Source organism: Malaclemys terrapin, chromosome 7, assembly GCF_027887155.1.
Source record: "Malaclemys terrapin pileata isolate rMalTer1 chromosome 7, rMalTer1.hap1, whole genome shotgun sequence".
In the NCBI taxonomy this organism is placed as follows: domain Eukaryota; kingdom Metazoa; phylum Chordata; order Testudines; family Emydidae; genus Malaclemys; species Malaclemys terrapin.
In genome coordinates, this window is record NC_071511.1 from 112738415 (window position 1) to 112756368 (window position 17954).

Here is a 17954-nt window from a genome sequence, read left to right on the forward strand (position 1 = left end):
CGTTTATACCACTGCTCATCCATTTGTAAGTAAAAAGGATGAATTTCTTATATAGTTTGATCATTTCCTTTCCAGTGGTATACTTCTAAGGATCTTTTTGAAGTTACATTGTATATTGCTAACATGAGCTGTGAGTGCTGTTTGGTTTTGAGTTTCTGAAGACATTATTCATGCTTCAGCATGGGTTTGTCTTTAAAGTCTTGGCTTTAGATGGAGCTTGTTTACTACTAGATCTAAATAGTGATCACATTTTAGAAGTCGCTAATTATTACAACACCTCTGTATAAGTATTGTAATATTTCAGATACAGAGTGCAAGTATTGATAAATGTTAATCTTGTAATGGCAATTGCAACCTGCATCTAGAATAACTCCTGCTTCCCCTATTTTATGGTCACATTACACATCACAGTGCCCATTTAATAGGGATTCTTAGCCACTCATTCTGCATCTTTTTAAAATTGGAGTCATTTTGAGAAAAATAGTCTTGATTGTATATGTACATAAACTTTTAGTAAGACACTGCAAAGCCTCTTGGGTTTCTGCATTTATAATACAAATTTCATTCCATTATTTCCACAAAGCCAAAAATATAAAAGTTAGTCATCTTTACTGTATGATAAATATTATAAGAAAATATCCATCATGCAATAGATTTAAATGAAAAATTTTACTTTTTACACATTCCAATATTATAGTCATATCAAAATCTTTGTGTGTTCTTCCTGTGTTGACATATATTTTGTGCAAATAGTATTTTCCTTTGAATTAGAAACTTTTACTTATGGAACTTATATATGTAATAACTTCACAATTTAACTTTACTTTTACAAATTTTAACTGGAAGGTAAGTAAAATAGAATGTTTAGTGTACATGTGGTGTTAGTGATATGGCAGGAAATGTCTAAATGTATACATTTATGGATACAGCATAAATTAGACTGAAAAAGTGAGCTTTTATATATGCATGTTCAATATTCGGATAAAATGTACATACTGAGAATTTAGATTTTTCAGCTGCTTTTTGCTTAATTTCTATTTTCCTCATTCTCCATATTTTAACCTCTTTATGGAAGGGACCTTGTTTCCTTACTCCTCAGAAAAGTACCTAGCATATTTTGGTACTACATAATAACAGTTTATAGTCTGAAGTCTTCCTCCAGTTCTCCCCATCTTAGTACACTCAGAAATCTCTGGGTACATTTCCCAACTAAAGGTTTAAAAGGCAAGGTAATGTAAATGATAGACAAAAGCACTTGTCTTGCTTAAATTACAAAGAAACCATATACCTGGCCTCATGCAGCATGTATCTGAAGATTATCTGATAGAACCTCAAGGCTGAAATGTAAATTCTTTGTCATTTATAGAGTCTAAATGGAGACCATATGAAGAATGTAAAACTATTGTGAATGTATGTAGGACAAGGTCTATTTATCAGGCATCAGGCTGGCTGATCATTAAGCTTTTAATGTTGAAGGAAGTGTATCGCTTTTTGAATCTGGGACTTAAGGTTTGAGGTGGTGGCTTTGGTTTTGATATTGATCATAGCTGACTGGAGATTGGGATGATACGGGTTTTTTGTCTGGATCAAGTGAATCTGAAAAAGACTGGCAATTTTTTAAAATTTTTTGTCTGATTTATTATCAAAGATACCTGGAGCATACATACTCAAAGGTAATTAGGTGGCTAACTTCCACACACACATATATGAACTCTTGGTGAGCCTACCATGTTTCTTGAAGTTAATGTGAGTCTTTCTATTGACTTCAGTGAGCTTTATATCAGACCCCAAGTTAATCCTAATTAATTTAGTTTGGCATTTTTTGATTAAACAATAATAATTTGAGGAATGGCATTTCCTGGTAGTATAGTTAATTGTTGGCTAGATGAGTTCCTGGAAGGAGGCTTTTGTTCATCACCTAGCCAATCCATTAATTGCCCACCTTATTGATCATCCTTGCTATTATAACACAATACATTATAAAAATAAAAAGTAATTGTGTTTGCTACTTCAGAAGTGGGGAGAGATGTTAGTAGTTTGCTTACAGCACCTATTTGTACCCAACAGTTAAATGGATGCAGTAGCCCTTGGGAAAGCAGGATTTCATTTTCATTGTTCTGGTAAGCTTAATGAGGGTTAACCTTCTGTTAGAGAATTACAATAAAATCAGCAAGAGTAAGAGATGTTGGAAATATGGAGATATAGGAACTCATAATTTCTGATAATCTCAGCTCAGGCAAGAGCTCCTTCTGTACCCTTGAGCAAGTCATTTAATCTTTCTGCTTCAGTTTCCTTATTTGTAAAATAGGGATGATGCTTCTGTACCCCTTAAAAATTTTGTGAGGATGATATTAGAATTGATTAAGGGCTTTGAAGATGTAAAGAATTATGTAAATGGTAAGGGTTATTTTCTTTTTTATTGTCTGATGTAAATGTGCATTAGAGACTTTTGTGCTAACTTCTTGATGTTTGAAATCTGTTATGGCCGTACAGTAAAAGAAAACGCACCTTTTGTAAATGTTTATAAATCCATTAGTTCCAAGGCATTTAGACCATGCAGCCAATGAAAAGTCACTAAGCCTACAATATATGCTAGTATTCTTTGTCACCCTTTAGCAGTAATGGGATTTGTCTTCATAACTCCTAATCCACTGCTTTGAAACTTTTGCCCTATATATTATATTGCATTCATTATTGTAATTGCTCCCATTAATTGATAGAGCTCTCAGGAGGATAATCTGTGGACACCAGCCATGTTGTCTTTATACTAAACACACCTAAATAAATAGATAATTGTTTTTAAAAATAAAAATCCTTCATAAAATGACCAAACCTTTGTGCATCATTTCTCTAAAATTGTTTGTTTAAAAAAAAATATACTACAGTGGGCTAATAAACTGATGTGAAAATTTCTCAATTTACACCACTTGACAGGTGCTAAAAGAAAAGCATCTTTAATTCTAATGTGTTGTTAGGACCTCTTTAGAGAGATTGTACAAGTTATTAACAAGGTCCTCTGAGACAGGAGACGGGTAATTAACAAGACCTACAGAAAGAGTTTAGGTAATTAATGAGCTTCTGGGTACTGGACACAGGGTAACAAATAGTCCAATAGTTAAAGCTGACAGGTTGTTACTAGTATGATCAAATGGCAGATTTAGGAAAGTGAATTGATAGATGTCTGTGAGCTTTCTAAGAATCATTTAAAAATAACTCTTTAGGTTATATTTCCATGACACAGTAGTCTTATAATGGTAATTCTACACTTAAACAGTTCAGGAGCTAGTTGAGATTGAAATTTCTTTACAGACTATCAAATGGATGTAGCACCCCAAAAGGAAACATTCTAAGGAGGCATGAGAGGAATTATTACTAAGTGGCATGTATCTATAATCATTGTCTATTTTAGAGAAAAGTCAGCTGAACAACTAAATAAACCTTCTGTGAACTAGATGTTCCAGAAGCTGAGCAGACTTAGATTGAGTTAAATACATATATAGTAAAATAAGAAGAGCTTTCTCTACTCACATATGAGTTCTGATCAAACCACTCAGAAAAAATAAGAGAAAATTTGGTTACTTTCTTGATTTCTGGTTTCTTATAAAATTCTTCTATAGTGTATTTCAAGGAAAGAGGAAGGGAAATATAGAAGTTGAGAAGGAGGGAGTATTCAGATCTCAATAGGATTCTTTGTACATGCATTTAGATATACCAATCTGTTGGCCATCCACACAGTTTTGGAAGAAAAATACTATCAATTTGGTCAAAGACTGTTGATGTGGAAAGGTCACAATAGCATATGGAGGGGTGGAAATTTACGGACTATTTGTGTTGATTCCAAAAGAAAATGTATGGTGCTTAAAATATAGGTGTTATTCCCATACTAACTTTGTCACCTCTTTTGTGTATTACATTAATACTGTAATATTAACATCTTTACATTAATTGCATTCAAAGAAATACTTACAAAATTCTTATAGAAATTGAAATCTATTTGAATATATATCATAATAACAAATACAAATAAAACCTGCGTTCCTTCTATCCTGTCATCTATAGTGACAATTTATTGTGTTTTTAAGTATTCTTTTGCTACTTCAAACACACCTAAAAGGTGCATTTAAAAAAAAAAAGGTTTGTATTTAATAATCTCCATCTGTTTTGTTTATCTTTCTTGTTTTGAGAACCATTCCCAGATTTGACAGTGTTTGTCCCTTCAGTGAATCTCAATGGTTGTGCATGCTCATTATGCTTAACAGTCAGCCCTGGCTGTTGCTGGGTGTCTGCTGTTAGTAATGATGATGATGATTACTTTCTCTTTAGAAATACTTCAATTAATTGTGAAAGTCTGAAATAACATAGATTTTTGCATTGCTCCTGTCTTCCTGAGCTCTCATCACTGTATTCTCACCAAACAGCTCTTGCCATCTCTTCATTTTCAGATGCTATTTCACAGAACGTAACATTTGAGAATCAGATGGCACAAAAATTACAGGAATTTTGAGAGCATCAAAGGGACCAGAACATACTGAACTGAGGACAAAGAGCAGCACATAGTATATTTTCAGGCTTTAAAATTTCATTAAAGTTTAGTATGTGTCACTGTTACTTCTCAATTTCGCCTTTAAGCATGATGCACTAGGGCTCTCTTTCTGCAATAAGCTCCATGTGCGTGGACGCCTGCTCTTGCACACAGAGCCCATTACAGGAAAGGTGCAAAGGAGTGCAATGTTGCTTATTCCTTTTAAAGGTTACAATGCATCTCCCTTCTTAGCTGCTTTCCTTTCTGCACTTTGTTTAGGAGCTCCTGCTTCCAGAAAACCCATTATTGTGCCTGCTGCAGTAATGAAGTCTCGCTTAACGTATTTGTCTTTTGTCAATCATTCACAAAGCATAGGTGTGTAGGCTACACTGTTCTGAAGTTTTATTTCTTTTTCCTGAATTCTTAAAATTTCTTCTCTGTTAGCAGCTGCATACATTGTTACTGTATTAACTTTAACTTGGATGACTTTTTATTTATTTTCTTCACTTTCCTCTGCTGGTATTCATGAGATTATAGCTAAATTGCCATATTTCTAGTTAAATGAGATTACCAGTTTGATCTCCTAACCTATTGAGAATATTATGAAAATGATAGAATGAGTCAGTGTATTATATTATAGAATTTTAATATGAACTGTGAATTCAGTATGTAAGGCACCAGTCTTACCTTTTTCTGAAGCACTGAACAAGTACAGTCCTTGCAGGAGCAGTACAGGATTCCCACCCTGCCAATGTGCTTAATCATAGGATCATCCCTTGTGGTGAGAAAGTAGTTACATCTCCATCATGTCTCTGTCTTGACATTTGAGCTAAACCTACCAGCTGTGATTTGAGGTTTTGTGATGTGAACATGAATGAACTCTGAACAGGGCTGAAACCACCAACCCCCAGGCCATCACAAAGCAACTCTTCAATGATTGGGTCACTATATATGCTGGATTGGAACAGTGATTTGGTCTTGACTTGAGTAAACGAATCCGATATCTCTGATTAGAATACCTATTTTATAAATACTGATGGTGCTTAAAGTTCATGCTACTAAATAATTACAAGATTTTTACAAGCTTTTACAGTCTTGTAAATGCATATTAAGGCATATAAAATCCTTTGAAATTCAGTTCCTGTGCATATATAGTAGGCTCCACTCAAAGCAGAATGCATTGGCTAGTCAAGTCTTTAAAAAATTGTAATTGCTTTAGATTATTTTCTCAAATTTCATTTATTCAAGTGAAGTTGTTTTTTTAATTTAAACCAATGCACAAAGAATCTAAAACTGATAAACTTCTCTTTTTTTTTCTCACTGATGTAAAAATAAATTAATAATAGAGCTGGTTCTTAAGTCCTCAGAAATAGTTCTTGAACTTGAGACTTTAAATACCTAATTTCAATCTGGAGTGAGTTTTTCCAGCTGAGTTGTAGATCCCTGAATTTGTGCCTTATAATTTAAGTGCTTACACAACCTAAACTAGAGTGACCTGAATGCTCCATAGTACATCGCTTGAGGATGAAACATCATTAATCATTTAGCTAGAGCACCATCTGTTCAAAACTTGATGTCTTCGCTTGGTATAAAAATGCCTAATAAAAAGAAAAATATTTAAATGCATAGAAATATTCCTTTTTTTATGTAAGGTTATTGTCATTAGCCAATTTTGCTTATAGAAACTGTAATAAGTCAGTCTGGCATATAGTACAGAATCACTGCAGCTTTATATTTGAGGTTCAAATAGTTTTTTAATCCCTGTGCAATTATTCAATGATTGCACTTGCATGATTAATACTGTAGTAATCTGGAGATAGTGGTGCTTACATCTAGTGGTTGTATTCAAAGTGCAAGTTAACTTATTTCAAGGTACTTATATTTGAAACTGCCTCTAAGGGCTTGTCTACCCTTAAAAAGTACAGCAGTGCAGCTGCACCACTGCAGTGCTTCAGGATAGACCAGGGGTCTCAAACGCGCGGCCCACAGAGCTCTTCCCTGTAGCCCGTGGAACCCCCCACGCCCCCCCCCCGTTACTTCCTGTCGCCGCCAAACTCCCCTCACCCCCACCCCCCGAGTTATTTTCTGCGCCCATTAAGCTCCCCGTGCGCTGGTCCCCAATGTTTGGGGCACCTGCCACCCCCACGCGCCCTCCCCCCACCCCCCCCAGAGTGTATCCCGGCACCCACTTGCTGCCTCCTCACTGCCCTGGAGCCTGCAGCACACCTTGAATCGGCTCCGCTCTGCAGGCTGCCGGCTTCCGGCAGGTCCTAGTGTCCCTCTTCACTAGGGCCAGGGTAGGCTGCCCTTCCCCTGCCCTTCTGCCCTAGTCCTGAGCCTCTCTCTTCAGTGAGATGCTGCCACCCTGGAGCGGTCATTTGAGTTTGAGACCCCTGGTATAGAAACTACCTATGCCAAAGGTTCTCCCATTGGTATAGGTAATCCACCTTCCCAAGAGGTGATAACTAGGCCAGCAGAAGAATTTTTCCTTTAAACTAGCATTGTATACCCCAAAGGTTAGGTTGACTTAACTACATTGCTCAGAGGTGTGACATAGCTGGCTTGACCTAACTTTTCAGTGTAGACCAGGCCTGAGAGAGTTTAAGCCATCATCCCAGCAGGGGCCCCTGTGCATGGCATACCACACTTGTTCTGCTTTCAGCACTGTCAGAAAGCCCCATTATGCATCTCGGATCTGCCTTCAACCCACTGTAGAACTGATTCTTCACTGCCATGTAACTTCTGCGGCAATTTACATATGTGCAAAGTAGGAGTAAAGCTACCATTCTCAATTGGCATTTTACACCTACTTTTTATTTTCTTTGCACACATGTGGAGAATTATGTCCTTTACCTTTTGTTTATAAATATAACAAAGCCACCTCCAGTAAGGTGGTAAAAATAATTGTATTTCATGGTTGCACTTTTTCAAAAGAAAAAATGTAATTTCAAATCACATAAATTGTACTTCTTTTAAAAGAAGTATTATTGCAGTTTGCATTAATATTAATCCCTAAAAAGTATTTACTTGGAGTTTTCTAAGTTACTAAGAAAAATTCTTGGCCTATATTTCACTTCCACTTCAGTCTGTTTTTCTCTCTGCCTCTATTCAGCAGCCACTCTTTTTTCTTTTATACATGAATAGGCAGGCTGTTAGTTGTGATAGAAACTCAATTTAACAGCTGACAGTTGTTTAGTACAATGGATCAGATTAAGTCCAATATCTGAGAACATTTGTGGTTTATTGGTTAGAACACCAAAGAGTCTAGGTTCCGTTATCCAATCTGTGGAGAATATTTATTATGTGACTCAGGACAAGTCACAACCACTTTTCCACAGTTCACCAATCTTTAAAATTAGTCTAACCCCTCATTGAGAGGGTGATGTGTGGTCTAAGTTTTGCAAAGTTCTTTGGGTTCTCTGCATGAAAATTTCTAGGTAAATATAAAGTTTTATTATTAACATGATTGGAATAGCACTTAAGCCTTGACTACACTGCTACTTAAAGCGCTGAAACTTTCTTCACTCAGGGGTGTGAAAAACACACTCCTGAGCGATGCAAGTTTCAGCACTGCAAAGTGGCAGTGTAGACAGTCTTGGCTCCAGCACTGGTAGCTATTCCTCTCGTGGAATCTTCCTCCTCTTATTACAGCGTGCTGGGAGAGAGCTCCAGAGCTCTCCCAGCGCTGGAGCCGTGACTACACAGCCATGTTAAAGCGCTGCTGCTGCAGCACTTAACATTGCCTGTGTAGATATACCCTAAATCAGTTGTATAGTAAGTGCTCTTCAAATATGAGGAAAAGGTTCCTGCCTTGAAGGGTTTACAGTCTAAGGCCCCAATTCTGCAATGAGCTCTGTGTACAAGACTCCTTGAATCCTCAGGGAGCCTCACACTGACTTTAATGGAGTTCCATAAGAATGCAAGAGTCTGCTCATGCGTAGCTTATTGTAAAATCAGGGGCCATAGAAAAAACATATAGATGGAGGATGAGATGCAACAAAAAGTGTCTTCCATCCAAGATATGTTATTAACTATTTTCTTAACTCCTTAGCATGCAAATTCATAGAAATATTAACAAAACAGAAGGATGGCAACCATAAAAATTCCTGGTATTATTTTTGCACAAACTCCAGAAGGCCCTGGATGATTGCTTTGTGGCAGGACAATTTATATAGCAGTCAATCCCAAAACATGGTTCACCAGAAACTCATTGGGAAGTAGACCGCAATAATGTGCCCAATTCATCCTTCCATAGGTGCCATATTGCACTGTAATTCTCCCTAAGAAGTGATGTCTGCATTACTAGCCTGCTATGGCTGGTAATATTTGAAGGAAAGTTAGTGTCATTAACTATATCATCTGCATCTATTCCTTTTTTTTCCCCTATCGTATGTTGGTAGTAGGATTATATTCATGTATATTTTCATGAAAATAAATTTACAGTTAATTTCAAGTTCATGAAACTTATTTTAAAAAAAGAGAAAAGAAAGAAATCTGAAAGGTGTGTCGCTTCTGAGTAAAAAAACATTCCACAGTCCAAAGATTTTGGATAAGAGTGACAGAGGGTCCTGTGGCACCTTTAAGACTAACAGAAGTATTGGGAGCATAAGCTTTCGTGGGTAAGAACCTCACTTCTTCAGATGCATCTGAAGAAGTGAGGTTCTTACCCACGAAAGCTTATGCTCCCAATACTTCTGTTAGTCTTAAAGGTGCCACAGGACCCTCTGTTGCTTTTTACAGATTCAGACTAACACGGCTACCCCTCTGATACTGGATAAGAGTGATCTACTTTAACTTAAAAATGCCCATGTTAAGTAAAATAAAAAAATGAATTGGTGTAACTTGCAAATTACCTGTAAAATGGGCATTGTATAACATACAATGAAAGCACTCACTGAGCTGTGTTGATATTACATTAACCAAGAAGATTTTAATACTTTGAATAGTAGACTAATGTAAATACATACTTTTATACTGAAAAGTTACACACAGTAGTGATTGTATAATTAATCTGAATAGTGAAAGATGAGTATCTAAAAAGCTCTTGCTCCTTAGGGGAAATATGATTTACATACAGTATGTTAGAAGTGTTTGCCGCATACTCATTACAGTGCTAAAGTAAACTGCTCCAGCTGTAATATTTTGAAATTAGTTGTATAGCAGTTTTTTAAAAACATTGCTTTAATCTCTAGATATTTAGAAACCAAGTATTTAAACAGCCAATACATCTAATGTTTTATTTGTTTACCATCATAAATCTTCAAGAACATAAGTCTCATAAAACTGATCAGAGCAACTTAGAAAGGACTATTCAAGTAATGTACAACCACCAAACTTACTAACTCTTTCCAGGTGGCTGTATTGGAAGGAAAATTAGATATTTTATGTGATTAAATAAATGTATTTAACTGGTGGAAAAATCATACACACATGATAAATTAAGTATAAAATAATATATTTTTATGGTCGTGATGCAAACCAAGACAACCAATAAAATCATAACTATGGTAAGTCTGTCTTAACTTATATCTTTTTTTTTTCTAGTCACTTTTTTCATTGTGACAGGAGTTAAGGGGAGTTTCAACTGTGACTTCAAATAAGTTAAAGTTGAAGTCAAAGTAATAAAAGCCAGGAAATTCAAACAGGTTTTACTATTTAATAAAATTTAGATTCTAAAAAAATAGTTGCAGTAAAATAAAGGTTCTGAATTAACCCGATAAAAATAACAGATATAAATAATCTAACCCTTAGGAAGCTAGCTGATTCCCAGGTGAGTGACGTGGGGGAATTGGCTAATTACTATGCTAGGTAGAATTTTCTGTGCTCAGGAGGGAGCTTGGGTTTCTGGCATTTGGATGTTGGACAGGTCTTTTGATTGGAATATGTCTCTTCCTGCACCATTTCATGGCAGCTGATTTTGCTCTCCTCAGTGGCCTGTTCTGCTGACATGATTTACTTCCCTTGTGCTAAGTCATGACCTCTCTTCTGGAGAGTAGAACTGATAAAGGGGTGTTTGCATTGAGAGACCAGGCATGGAACATTCAAGGAAGCCAGCATGGGACCTGGGTGTAGAGTCTGACAATATGGCTAGCAGTGGAAAATTGGGACGAGAGCATGCTGTAGGCAGTGTGTGCAGTTGTTGGACATGGTTCTGGCAATCTGGAGTCATGGAAGGGGTGTGAAATGCCTTGATTCCTTTAGGGTAATGGACAAAATAGGAACAAGAGCTTCCTTAATGTTCTGTGGATTAAGTGTCTGTTTGTCACCATTGTGCTTAAATACTGTACATGTAGCATGTAGGACTCGTCTGAAACTCCTTCTACATCAGAAGTTTGCACAGCTCAGGGCAGTGACAACCATTTCAAACATCACAATATTTTGTTGCTTTGATGATGAAAGCAAAGCCCTTATTGTGTTTTAACAATCTTTTGTACTTTTCCCCTTTTATTAATTGTGATCTCTCACCCCTAGGAAAAAACACTTCATCATTTTTTCTCATTTGAGTGTCCTCAGAATGCTTTGCATTATACATTCATAGAGAAAAATGTGGCCCCTGCCTCAAAGTTCTTGCGTTCTAAGATACTAATCCTGCAAACACTTACGTATATGTCTAAGGTTATATCTACACTGCGCACATTACAGTGGCACAGCTGTGCCACTACAGCCGTGCTGCTGTAAGGTACGCGGTATAGCCGCTCTTTGTCGGTTTTGGGTTTGTTTAGTTTGGAAAAGAGAAGACTGAGAGGGGACATGATAGCAGTTTTCAGGTATATAAAAGGGTGTCATAAGGAGGAGGGAGAGAACTTGTTCACCTTAGCCTCTAAGGATAGAACCAGAAACAATGGGTTTAAACTGCAGCAAGGGAGGTCTAGATTGGACATTAGGAAAAAGTTCCTAACTGTCAGGGTGGTTAAACACTGGAACAAATTGCCTAGGGAGGTTGTGGAATCTCCGTCTCTGGAGATATTTAAGGGTAGGTTAGATAAATGTCTACTAGGGATGGTCTAGGCAGTATTTGGTCCTGCCATGCGGGCAGGGGACTGGACTCGATGACCTCTCGAGGTCCCTTCCAGTCCTAGAATCTATGAATCTATGAGAGAGCTCTCCTGCCAACAAAATAAAACCACCCCCAACAAGGGGCGGTAGCTTTGTCGGCGGGAGAGCGTCTCTTGCCAACAAAGCGCTGTCCTCACCAGCGCTTTTCATCAGTAAAACTTTTGATGGTTGGGGTGTGGGGTTTTTTTGTTTTTGTTTTTTTCCACACCCCAACCAAAAGTTTTACCAACAAAAGTGCAGTGTAGACATAGCCTAACTTTACTCTCATAAATAATCCCATAAAAAATTAATTGGAATAACACCATTCTGACACACACATACTAAAGCCTTGTCTACAGTTAAAAGCTTTTCCACTGTAACTATGCTGACATACTTAAAGTGGCAAAAAAAAACCAACAAAATCCTAGTGAAGATGCCATTATACCAGTATAAAAATATTTATGCTGGTATATTTTATTCTGGTTAATGAAGCACAATAAGCATTACTGGTGTAAAGCACCTTATTCTAATATAACTGTGTCTACACTAGAGCTTTTACTGGCATAACTAAGCTAATTTAAAAAAAATCATCCCTTACTAACATAGTTCTACCAGAAAAACTTAAGTGTAGATTAGGTCTTAACGTGGAGGTACCATGTTTGTGGCAGATTGTTGGGTGGATTATCATTGAAAACACTTCATAGGAGTAGTGTATTACACAAGAGGGATTTGAAAGAAGAGGTGGAGGTTATTTTACCACACAGGATGGGAGTTAAAGCAGCTACATGGATCAAGGTGCCAAAAAACAACAGAGGAATAAATAAGCACTGTTTAGTAGCAGCAGAAGTCAGTTGATCTACCAATTATCTCTTTTATTCTTAGGTGTCTTTGGGCCCAATGTCATCTTAATGAAGCTTATTTTAATATTTTAGTCATTTTGGATTATAATGGCAATTTTACATTACACTTTACATACTATTCCTACTAAACTTAATAGATAATTTATATTCGGATCAAGCATGCGGTGACTGAGCAATAGTACCCTGCCTTCTGGAATGGTTGTTTGTGGAGCTGCAAAATCGTATTAAAATTGATTTTTACTTTGCATGTGAGCAGCGGAATGCCTTTCTAATAGCCAATACGTACAAAATGCATTTTGTGAAATAGTAACCGTGCATACGCATAACACAGTTTTGTTTTGAGGATGGTGACTTGTGAGCCAGAAAGAACCAATTTGACTTTTGGTTCCCAAGATGAGTTGGCAGAGTTGTTTAATTAGAAAAGACACATCTTTTGACTTGTAAACTGAGTAAATTTAGTTTTGAAGTAAATGAGAAACAATAAATATAAAATACCACAATGCTAATTTTTACAGTCACTTTTGACAGTGGAACCACACTTTAAAAACAAACAGAAAAAATGCTTCCAAGCTGTGAACATATTTTTGTCATGTTTCCACAGAAAAACTTCACTGCCAATTTATCAAACCCTGGGAAAAATAAGGATAGGACCTTAACTATTTTGGCTTTGTTGTGTACTGCTACCATTAGAAGAACAGGAAAACTGATATACTTTGTTCTTTCATCAGTCAGATATACATATTATATAGAAACATGTTGTTGTATTGGTTATATTGGTGACTGCAATTAAAAAATCCGAATGGCCTTGTGTAGTTAAGAATTTTCCTGAAGAGATGGAAAGGCTTATGATCAATACTGTGTGTGTGTGTGTGTGTGTGTGTGTGTGTGTATATATATAGAGAGAGAGAGAGAGAGAGAGAGAGTGTGTGTAAAGGAGTATGTCATTTTGTTTGTTTTTACATAATTGTAGTCAAATACGATAATACATTAAAGTTAAGGGTGTGGCATTATGAAACAAAAGAAACAAAGACCCCAGTAACTTCAAATACACAACACGTGCAGAAAAACCTATATTTGTAATTTTAAAGATATTCTAGTGTTCTCAGTCCGTGAGTTATGAGTACAGCTGCGAGAGTCTGGAACTGCTCAGGCTCACCTCAGGTTGGAAGAGCTGGCAGGAAACCAGGCTCAATGAGACCATGGAGCTCCCAAGTTAGTTAGTTAGACCTTCTCATTTAAAAAAAAAAAAAAAAAAAAAATTACAAGGTTTCAGAGCACCTGTTTCTTCCTGCTTCATTCGGAAGGAGAATATTTCCCACTTATGTCTTAAAACTTGAATAGTGTGTGTTTCATTTGTAATCATATTTGTGTGCAATTGCAGCTAACTGCATACCAAACATAACACTTGCTAATTTTGTAGATGGAATTAAGATGCCCGCAGTGTCATAGTAAGTGTGCACATTTTTCAGTTTTAAAAAAGTCAGTACTCCCAATAGTTTACATTTCTAATTTCAAAATACAGATTTCATGTACAGTGACTGTTACTCTTCCATAATAGCAGAGAAAGAAGAGTGGGTATCTCAGAACTTGTTTTACAGGAACGTTTAAGTGGTTCAGTGCTATAAAAGATCTTGCTTCTTTAACCTTTCAGAAACTCAGTTGAGCAGTCATTGTATTATTCTGTATCTTGTCTGACATGAGGAAACAGTCCCAAAAGAAAGGTATCCCAAATTAACGCCACACTTCGTTAAATAAAGACATTCTTGGTTTTCACCAAGCTAATTTGATCCAGTTCAGTTAACTCATTTTTTTGTCCTCAGAACAGATCACAAAAGGCACCCATGAATGAGTAAGTTCATCATGTGTTTGACACATCAGTGTGAGACTAAAAGGCAGACCTTGTGGGAGGGTTCCTGCCTTTAGATTTGTAGACAATACCTGATGAAAGAGGCCCCTCATTCAAAACTGTTCTCTAGTGAACAGGACAGAATGCCTCAGATCACTGTACAAACAGGTATAATAGAAATTAACCAGAACTTGATTTCTCAGACACCTTTTCCCTCACAATTGTGACTGTTCATGTAATCCAATCTTTATGTAATAGTCTCAGTATTGCAGTTGATTCACTGGGCTTCAGTATAAACCAAAGATCAAACTTTCCTAGAGCTCATTTGGCCTGTAATTGCTGTATAATTGCAAAATACTTGCTACATAAATAGGCTTGAGAGAATTCAATGTTTTTTTTTTTAAAATATAATTTGGATGTATTGTATCACTTTTTAAACAGTTTTTTCATTTTGTATCAATTTTAATTTTCACCATTGCAGGAAATTATGAGGGGAGGGCAATAGACAATAATTATTTAATGACAGTTGATACTGAGATTCAAAAAGTTGAAACTTTATAACTATTAAAACACAGGTTGTCAACCTCAACTGTCAAAATATACAAAGTAAATCTTAATCAAACTCTAATAAGTTTTCAAGCAGCATTTTTTCTTACTTTGTCTAGCTGTGAATTTCTGTTGTTATAGATGGAAATACTTCTTCCACTGTCTGTATAGTGAAATTGACATTTACCAATACAAATCTAATCCTTCCAAGCCTATATATAAAATATACCCATTCCCACTCTTCCATATCATCTACATATATGATCAGAGGTTTATAGGTTTAGCAAAGGAAGCAATGGAGAGCAACAAAATAGCCATTAATTATTTTAGGTTAATTTTTTTTATGTTAAAACTAAAAATGCTGTACAGTGTTTTCATAACTTTAAAATTGTTCTTTCAGATGCTTGTAATCACCTTTCAGAAGCCTGAAATTGAAATGTTTCATTACCAAATTTAATTTTCCTTCTTCATGCACCAGCTTGTTTAATGTATTCATGAGTACTAGGCTATTGAGATTTTTTTTTTTCTTATTCCTTTTAAAAATTAAAGGTGAATTCATTACTCATGAGCCAAGAAGGTTTTGGATTGATCAGAATGGTTTGATACAGGTTACATGTAAGCAAGTATTGAGAAGGGCCCTTTTTCAAAAACTGCCTGCAAGCTTCAGCCTCAGCACTTTCAGTACATGTGTGCTCTTGGGCTGTGTATAACCCTTACAGTCATACCAAATAGTAGATTTTGTGATGTATATAATATAGGGACTAAAAATAATGCTGTCAAATAAACATAATTTATTACCATAATCCAGAATCGGAACCCGTTTTCCGGAGAGTAAATGTTATTTCAGTAATCATTTTTAACAAGTATAAAAGGACACAGATGCATTGGTTCTGAAAATGCAAATAGATTTAGAAAATTATATACATGCGTGCCTGCCACTTTGACAATGGCAACTTTAGTATTATCCATATCAGCAGTCTATTGTCTCAGTTAATTTGGGAAAATTTTTAAATAGCTGTGTTTTTATATGTGAATAATTTAATAGGTTTGAGTGGTTATTTATTGATCTTATTATGCTTCTTTTAAAGCAAGTTGCTGTTTATATTTGTACCTTGTCCTTTAGTTTGATCCATATAAAAACAGATAAATGCAGTATGTACTGTCCGATGTTAAATACTTACTTAATTTTGATTAATACATTGTAACCAAAGCATTCTGAATGTGCTGCACTGTTGGATCACCAAAATTTCTTGTCTATTACTGCTGCAGGGTGTAGGGGAGTTTGGGGCATGTGCTAAATGAAAGCAATGGGCTGCAAGAAGTTCTGTGGGAAGTTCATTAATGGGGATTTTGGAAAATTGAGCAAGAGAGGTGAAGAGCTAAAAGAATTGGATCAGAATAAAACTAGCAGCAACTAGTGTTGAGAGAGGAAGAAAAGCTAGACAAGTAGCGTAAAACTGGAAGGACAAAAAAAATTGCCCCATGTTAGATCTGGTAGAGAGTAAGCATTGTTAATGTGAGATGGTTTTTTCGACCTATGAAATAAGCTAGTGATTTCAACTGAGTTTCTGAAAAGCAAATCTCCAATAAAAAGACACCAGAGAAACTGGCACTAATTGGTACTTTTGTAATGACAATTTCAGTCTAGAGATGTATGACCAAGTGGACATTTGAAATTTTATTAACATCTCACCCATAGAGATGATCTTTCTCAGGTCAGAGTTGAAGCATAATGACAGTGTAGTACGTGCAAACTGTGACTTTCATTATTTGAAGTTTACCTGGTCTGTGTCCATAGAGAACCTGAATTTCCAGGGCTATCAGTTGAACAGTTGAATCACTTACCAAAAAACAAAATAAAACAACAATCTTTAAAAGGCTTTTTTTCTATTTTTCAATGAAAAATTAGAGCAATTTCATGTATGTTTAGAGTAGAAAACATGATTTCAAAAAATGCAAATGTGAGTTTTAACTTGATCTAAAATTATAAAGTTCCAAAAAATGCATTTTGTATGCTACTGCAGGGCAAATTATTGAATTACCATTTGGAACCATCTTCCCAAATCCTTCATTTCTGTGTTTAATGGTCAGTATAATTATAATATCATGATTTTAACTCTAATATATTTACAGGTTATAGAAACATTGCTTACATATTGTTTTATGAAAATTATCTTTGATTTTGTGTCTTTCTTAAACATATTTGAAGTCAAGAAATTATGTGAATGTTTCCACATTTCATATAAGCTATTTTAGTAATGTTGACATTAGGTACAAAATAGTGTTTTTTGTTGATGAGTACATACCTATAATATTTTGTTTTTTGTTATTCCCCTAGTTTTACTGTGAATCCTGCAAGCATTGAAGACCTCAGGAAAAAAAGGGTGAGTGACAGTGTAATGGAGAACTATCAGTTCTCCATGTACTTGGTGCCTGAAATGGACTAAATAACTAAACACAGTTTTTATTAACTTCTAATATGAAAATTTTAAAAACTTTCCTGCTTGTTTTATCCAGTAATTCTTAATGAAAGTCTCTTTCCTGGTCGGAGACTGGGTTAATTCAAAGGAACTGAAAAGAGACTTAGACCCCCAATTTGCAGAGTATTTGGAATAACCGCTGAAGTTATAGTGTAGAACCATCTCCTCAACCCCAGACCCCAAAACTACTTACCACCCGGCTGTCCGGAGGAGGGCCGCTCGAAGGGGAATGCACTTCAGAGCCCAAGATCTCGATGCCACACGCTGCCCTTCTGGGCAAAGAGACAACATGGCCAGTGAGTCCAGCGCCCTCCCCAAGAGCGACTTCATCTCCCCAAGGTTCTCTACCAGACCCAGAGGAATCACCTGGCAAGTCTGCAGGCACAACAGAGATCCACCCCACGGCGGGTGAGGCAGGGGAAGAAGACCGCATCTACCTCCAGTACCCGCTCCCTACAGGTCTCCTCCTCTGCCCCTTCTGTCTTCCCGTCCATGGAGTCCAGACCCTTGCGGCCCTCAGCAAACACGTTCGTAAAACCTACAACAAACGGATTGCTTTCCGGTGTAGCCGCTGCAATCTCCCATTTGAGACCCAAAAGAAATGTAAGTTTAATCAAGCCACATGCAGGGGACCCCCCACGACTGCGAAAGTGAATCCCACTGAC

The 17954-nt window shown here is 36.4% G+C and overlaps 1 protein-coding gene across 2 annotated transcripts in view; it reads left to right on the plus strand.

Annotated features, from left to right (window-relative positions):
- RAB11FIP2 (RAB11 family interacting protein 2) overlaps positions 1-17954 on the plus strand; it is a 47669-nt gene that overhangs the window by 17283 nt on the left and 12432 nt on the right. For both annotated transcript variants that reach the window (XM_054034625.1, XM_054034626.1), the window contains one exon: positions 17148-17193. In XM_054034625.1, the coding sequence (XP_053890600.1) occupies positions 17148-17193 (46 nt within the window). The remainder of the gene's footprint in view (positions 1-17147; positions 17194-17954) is intronic.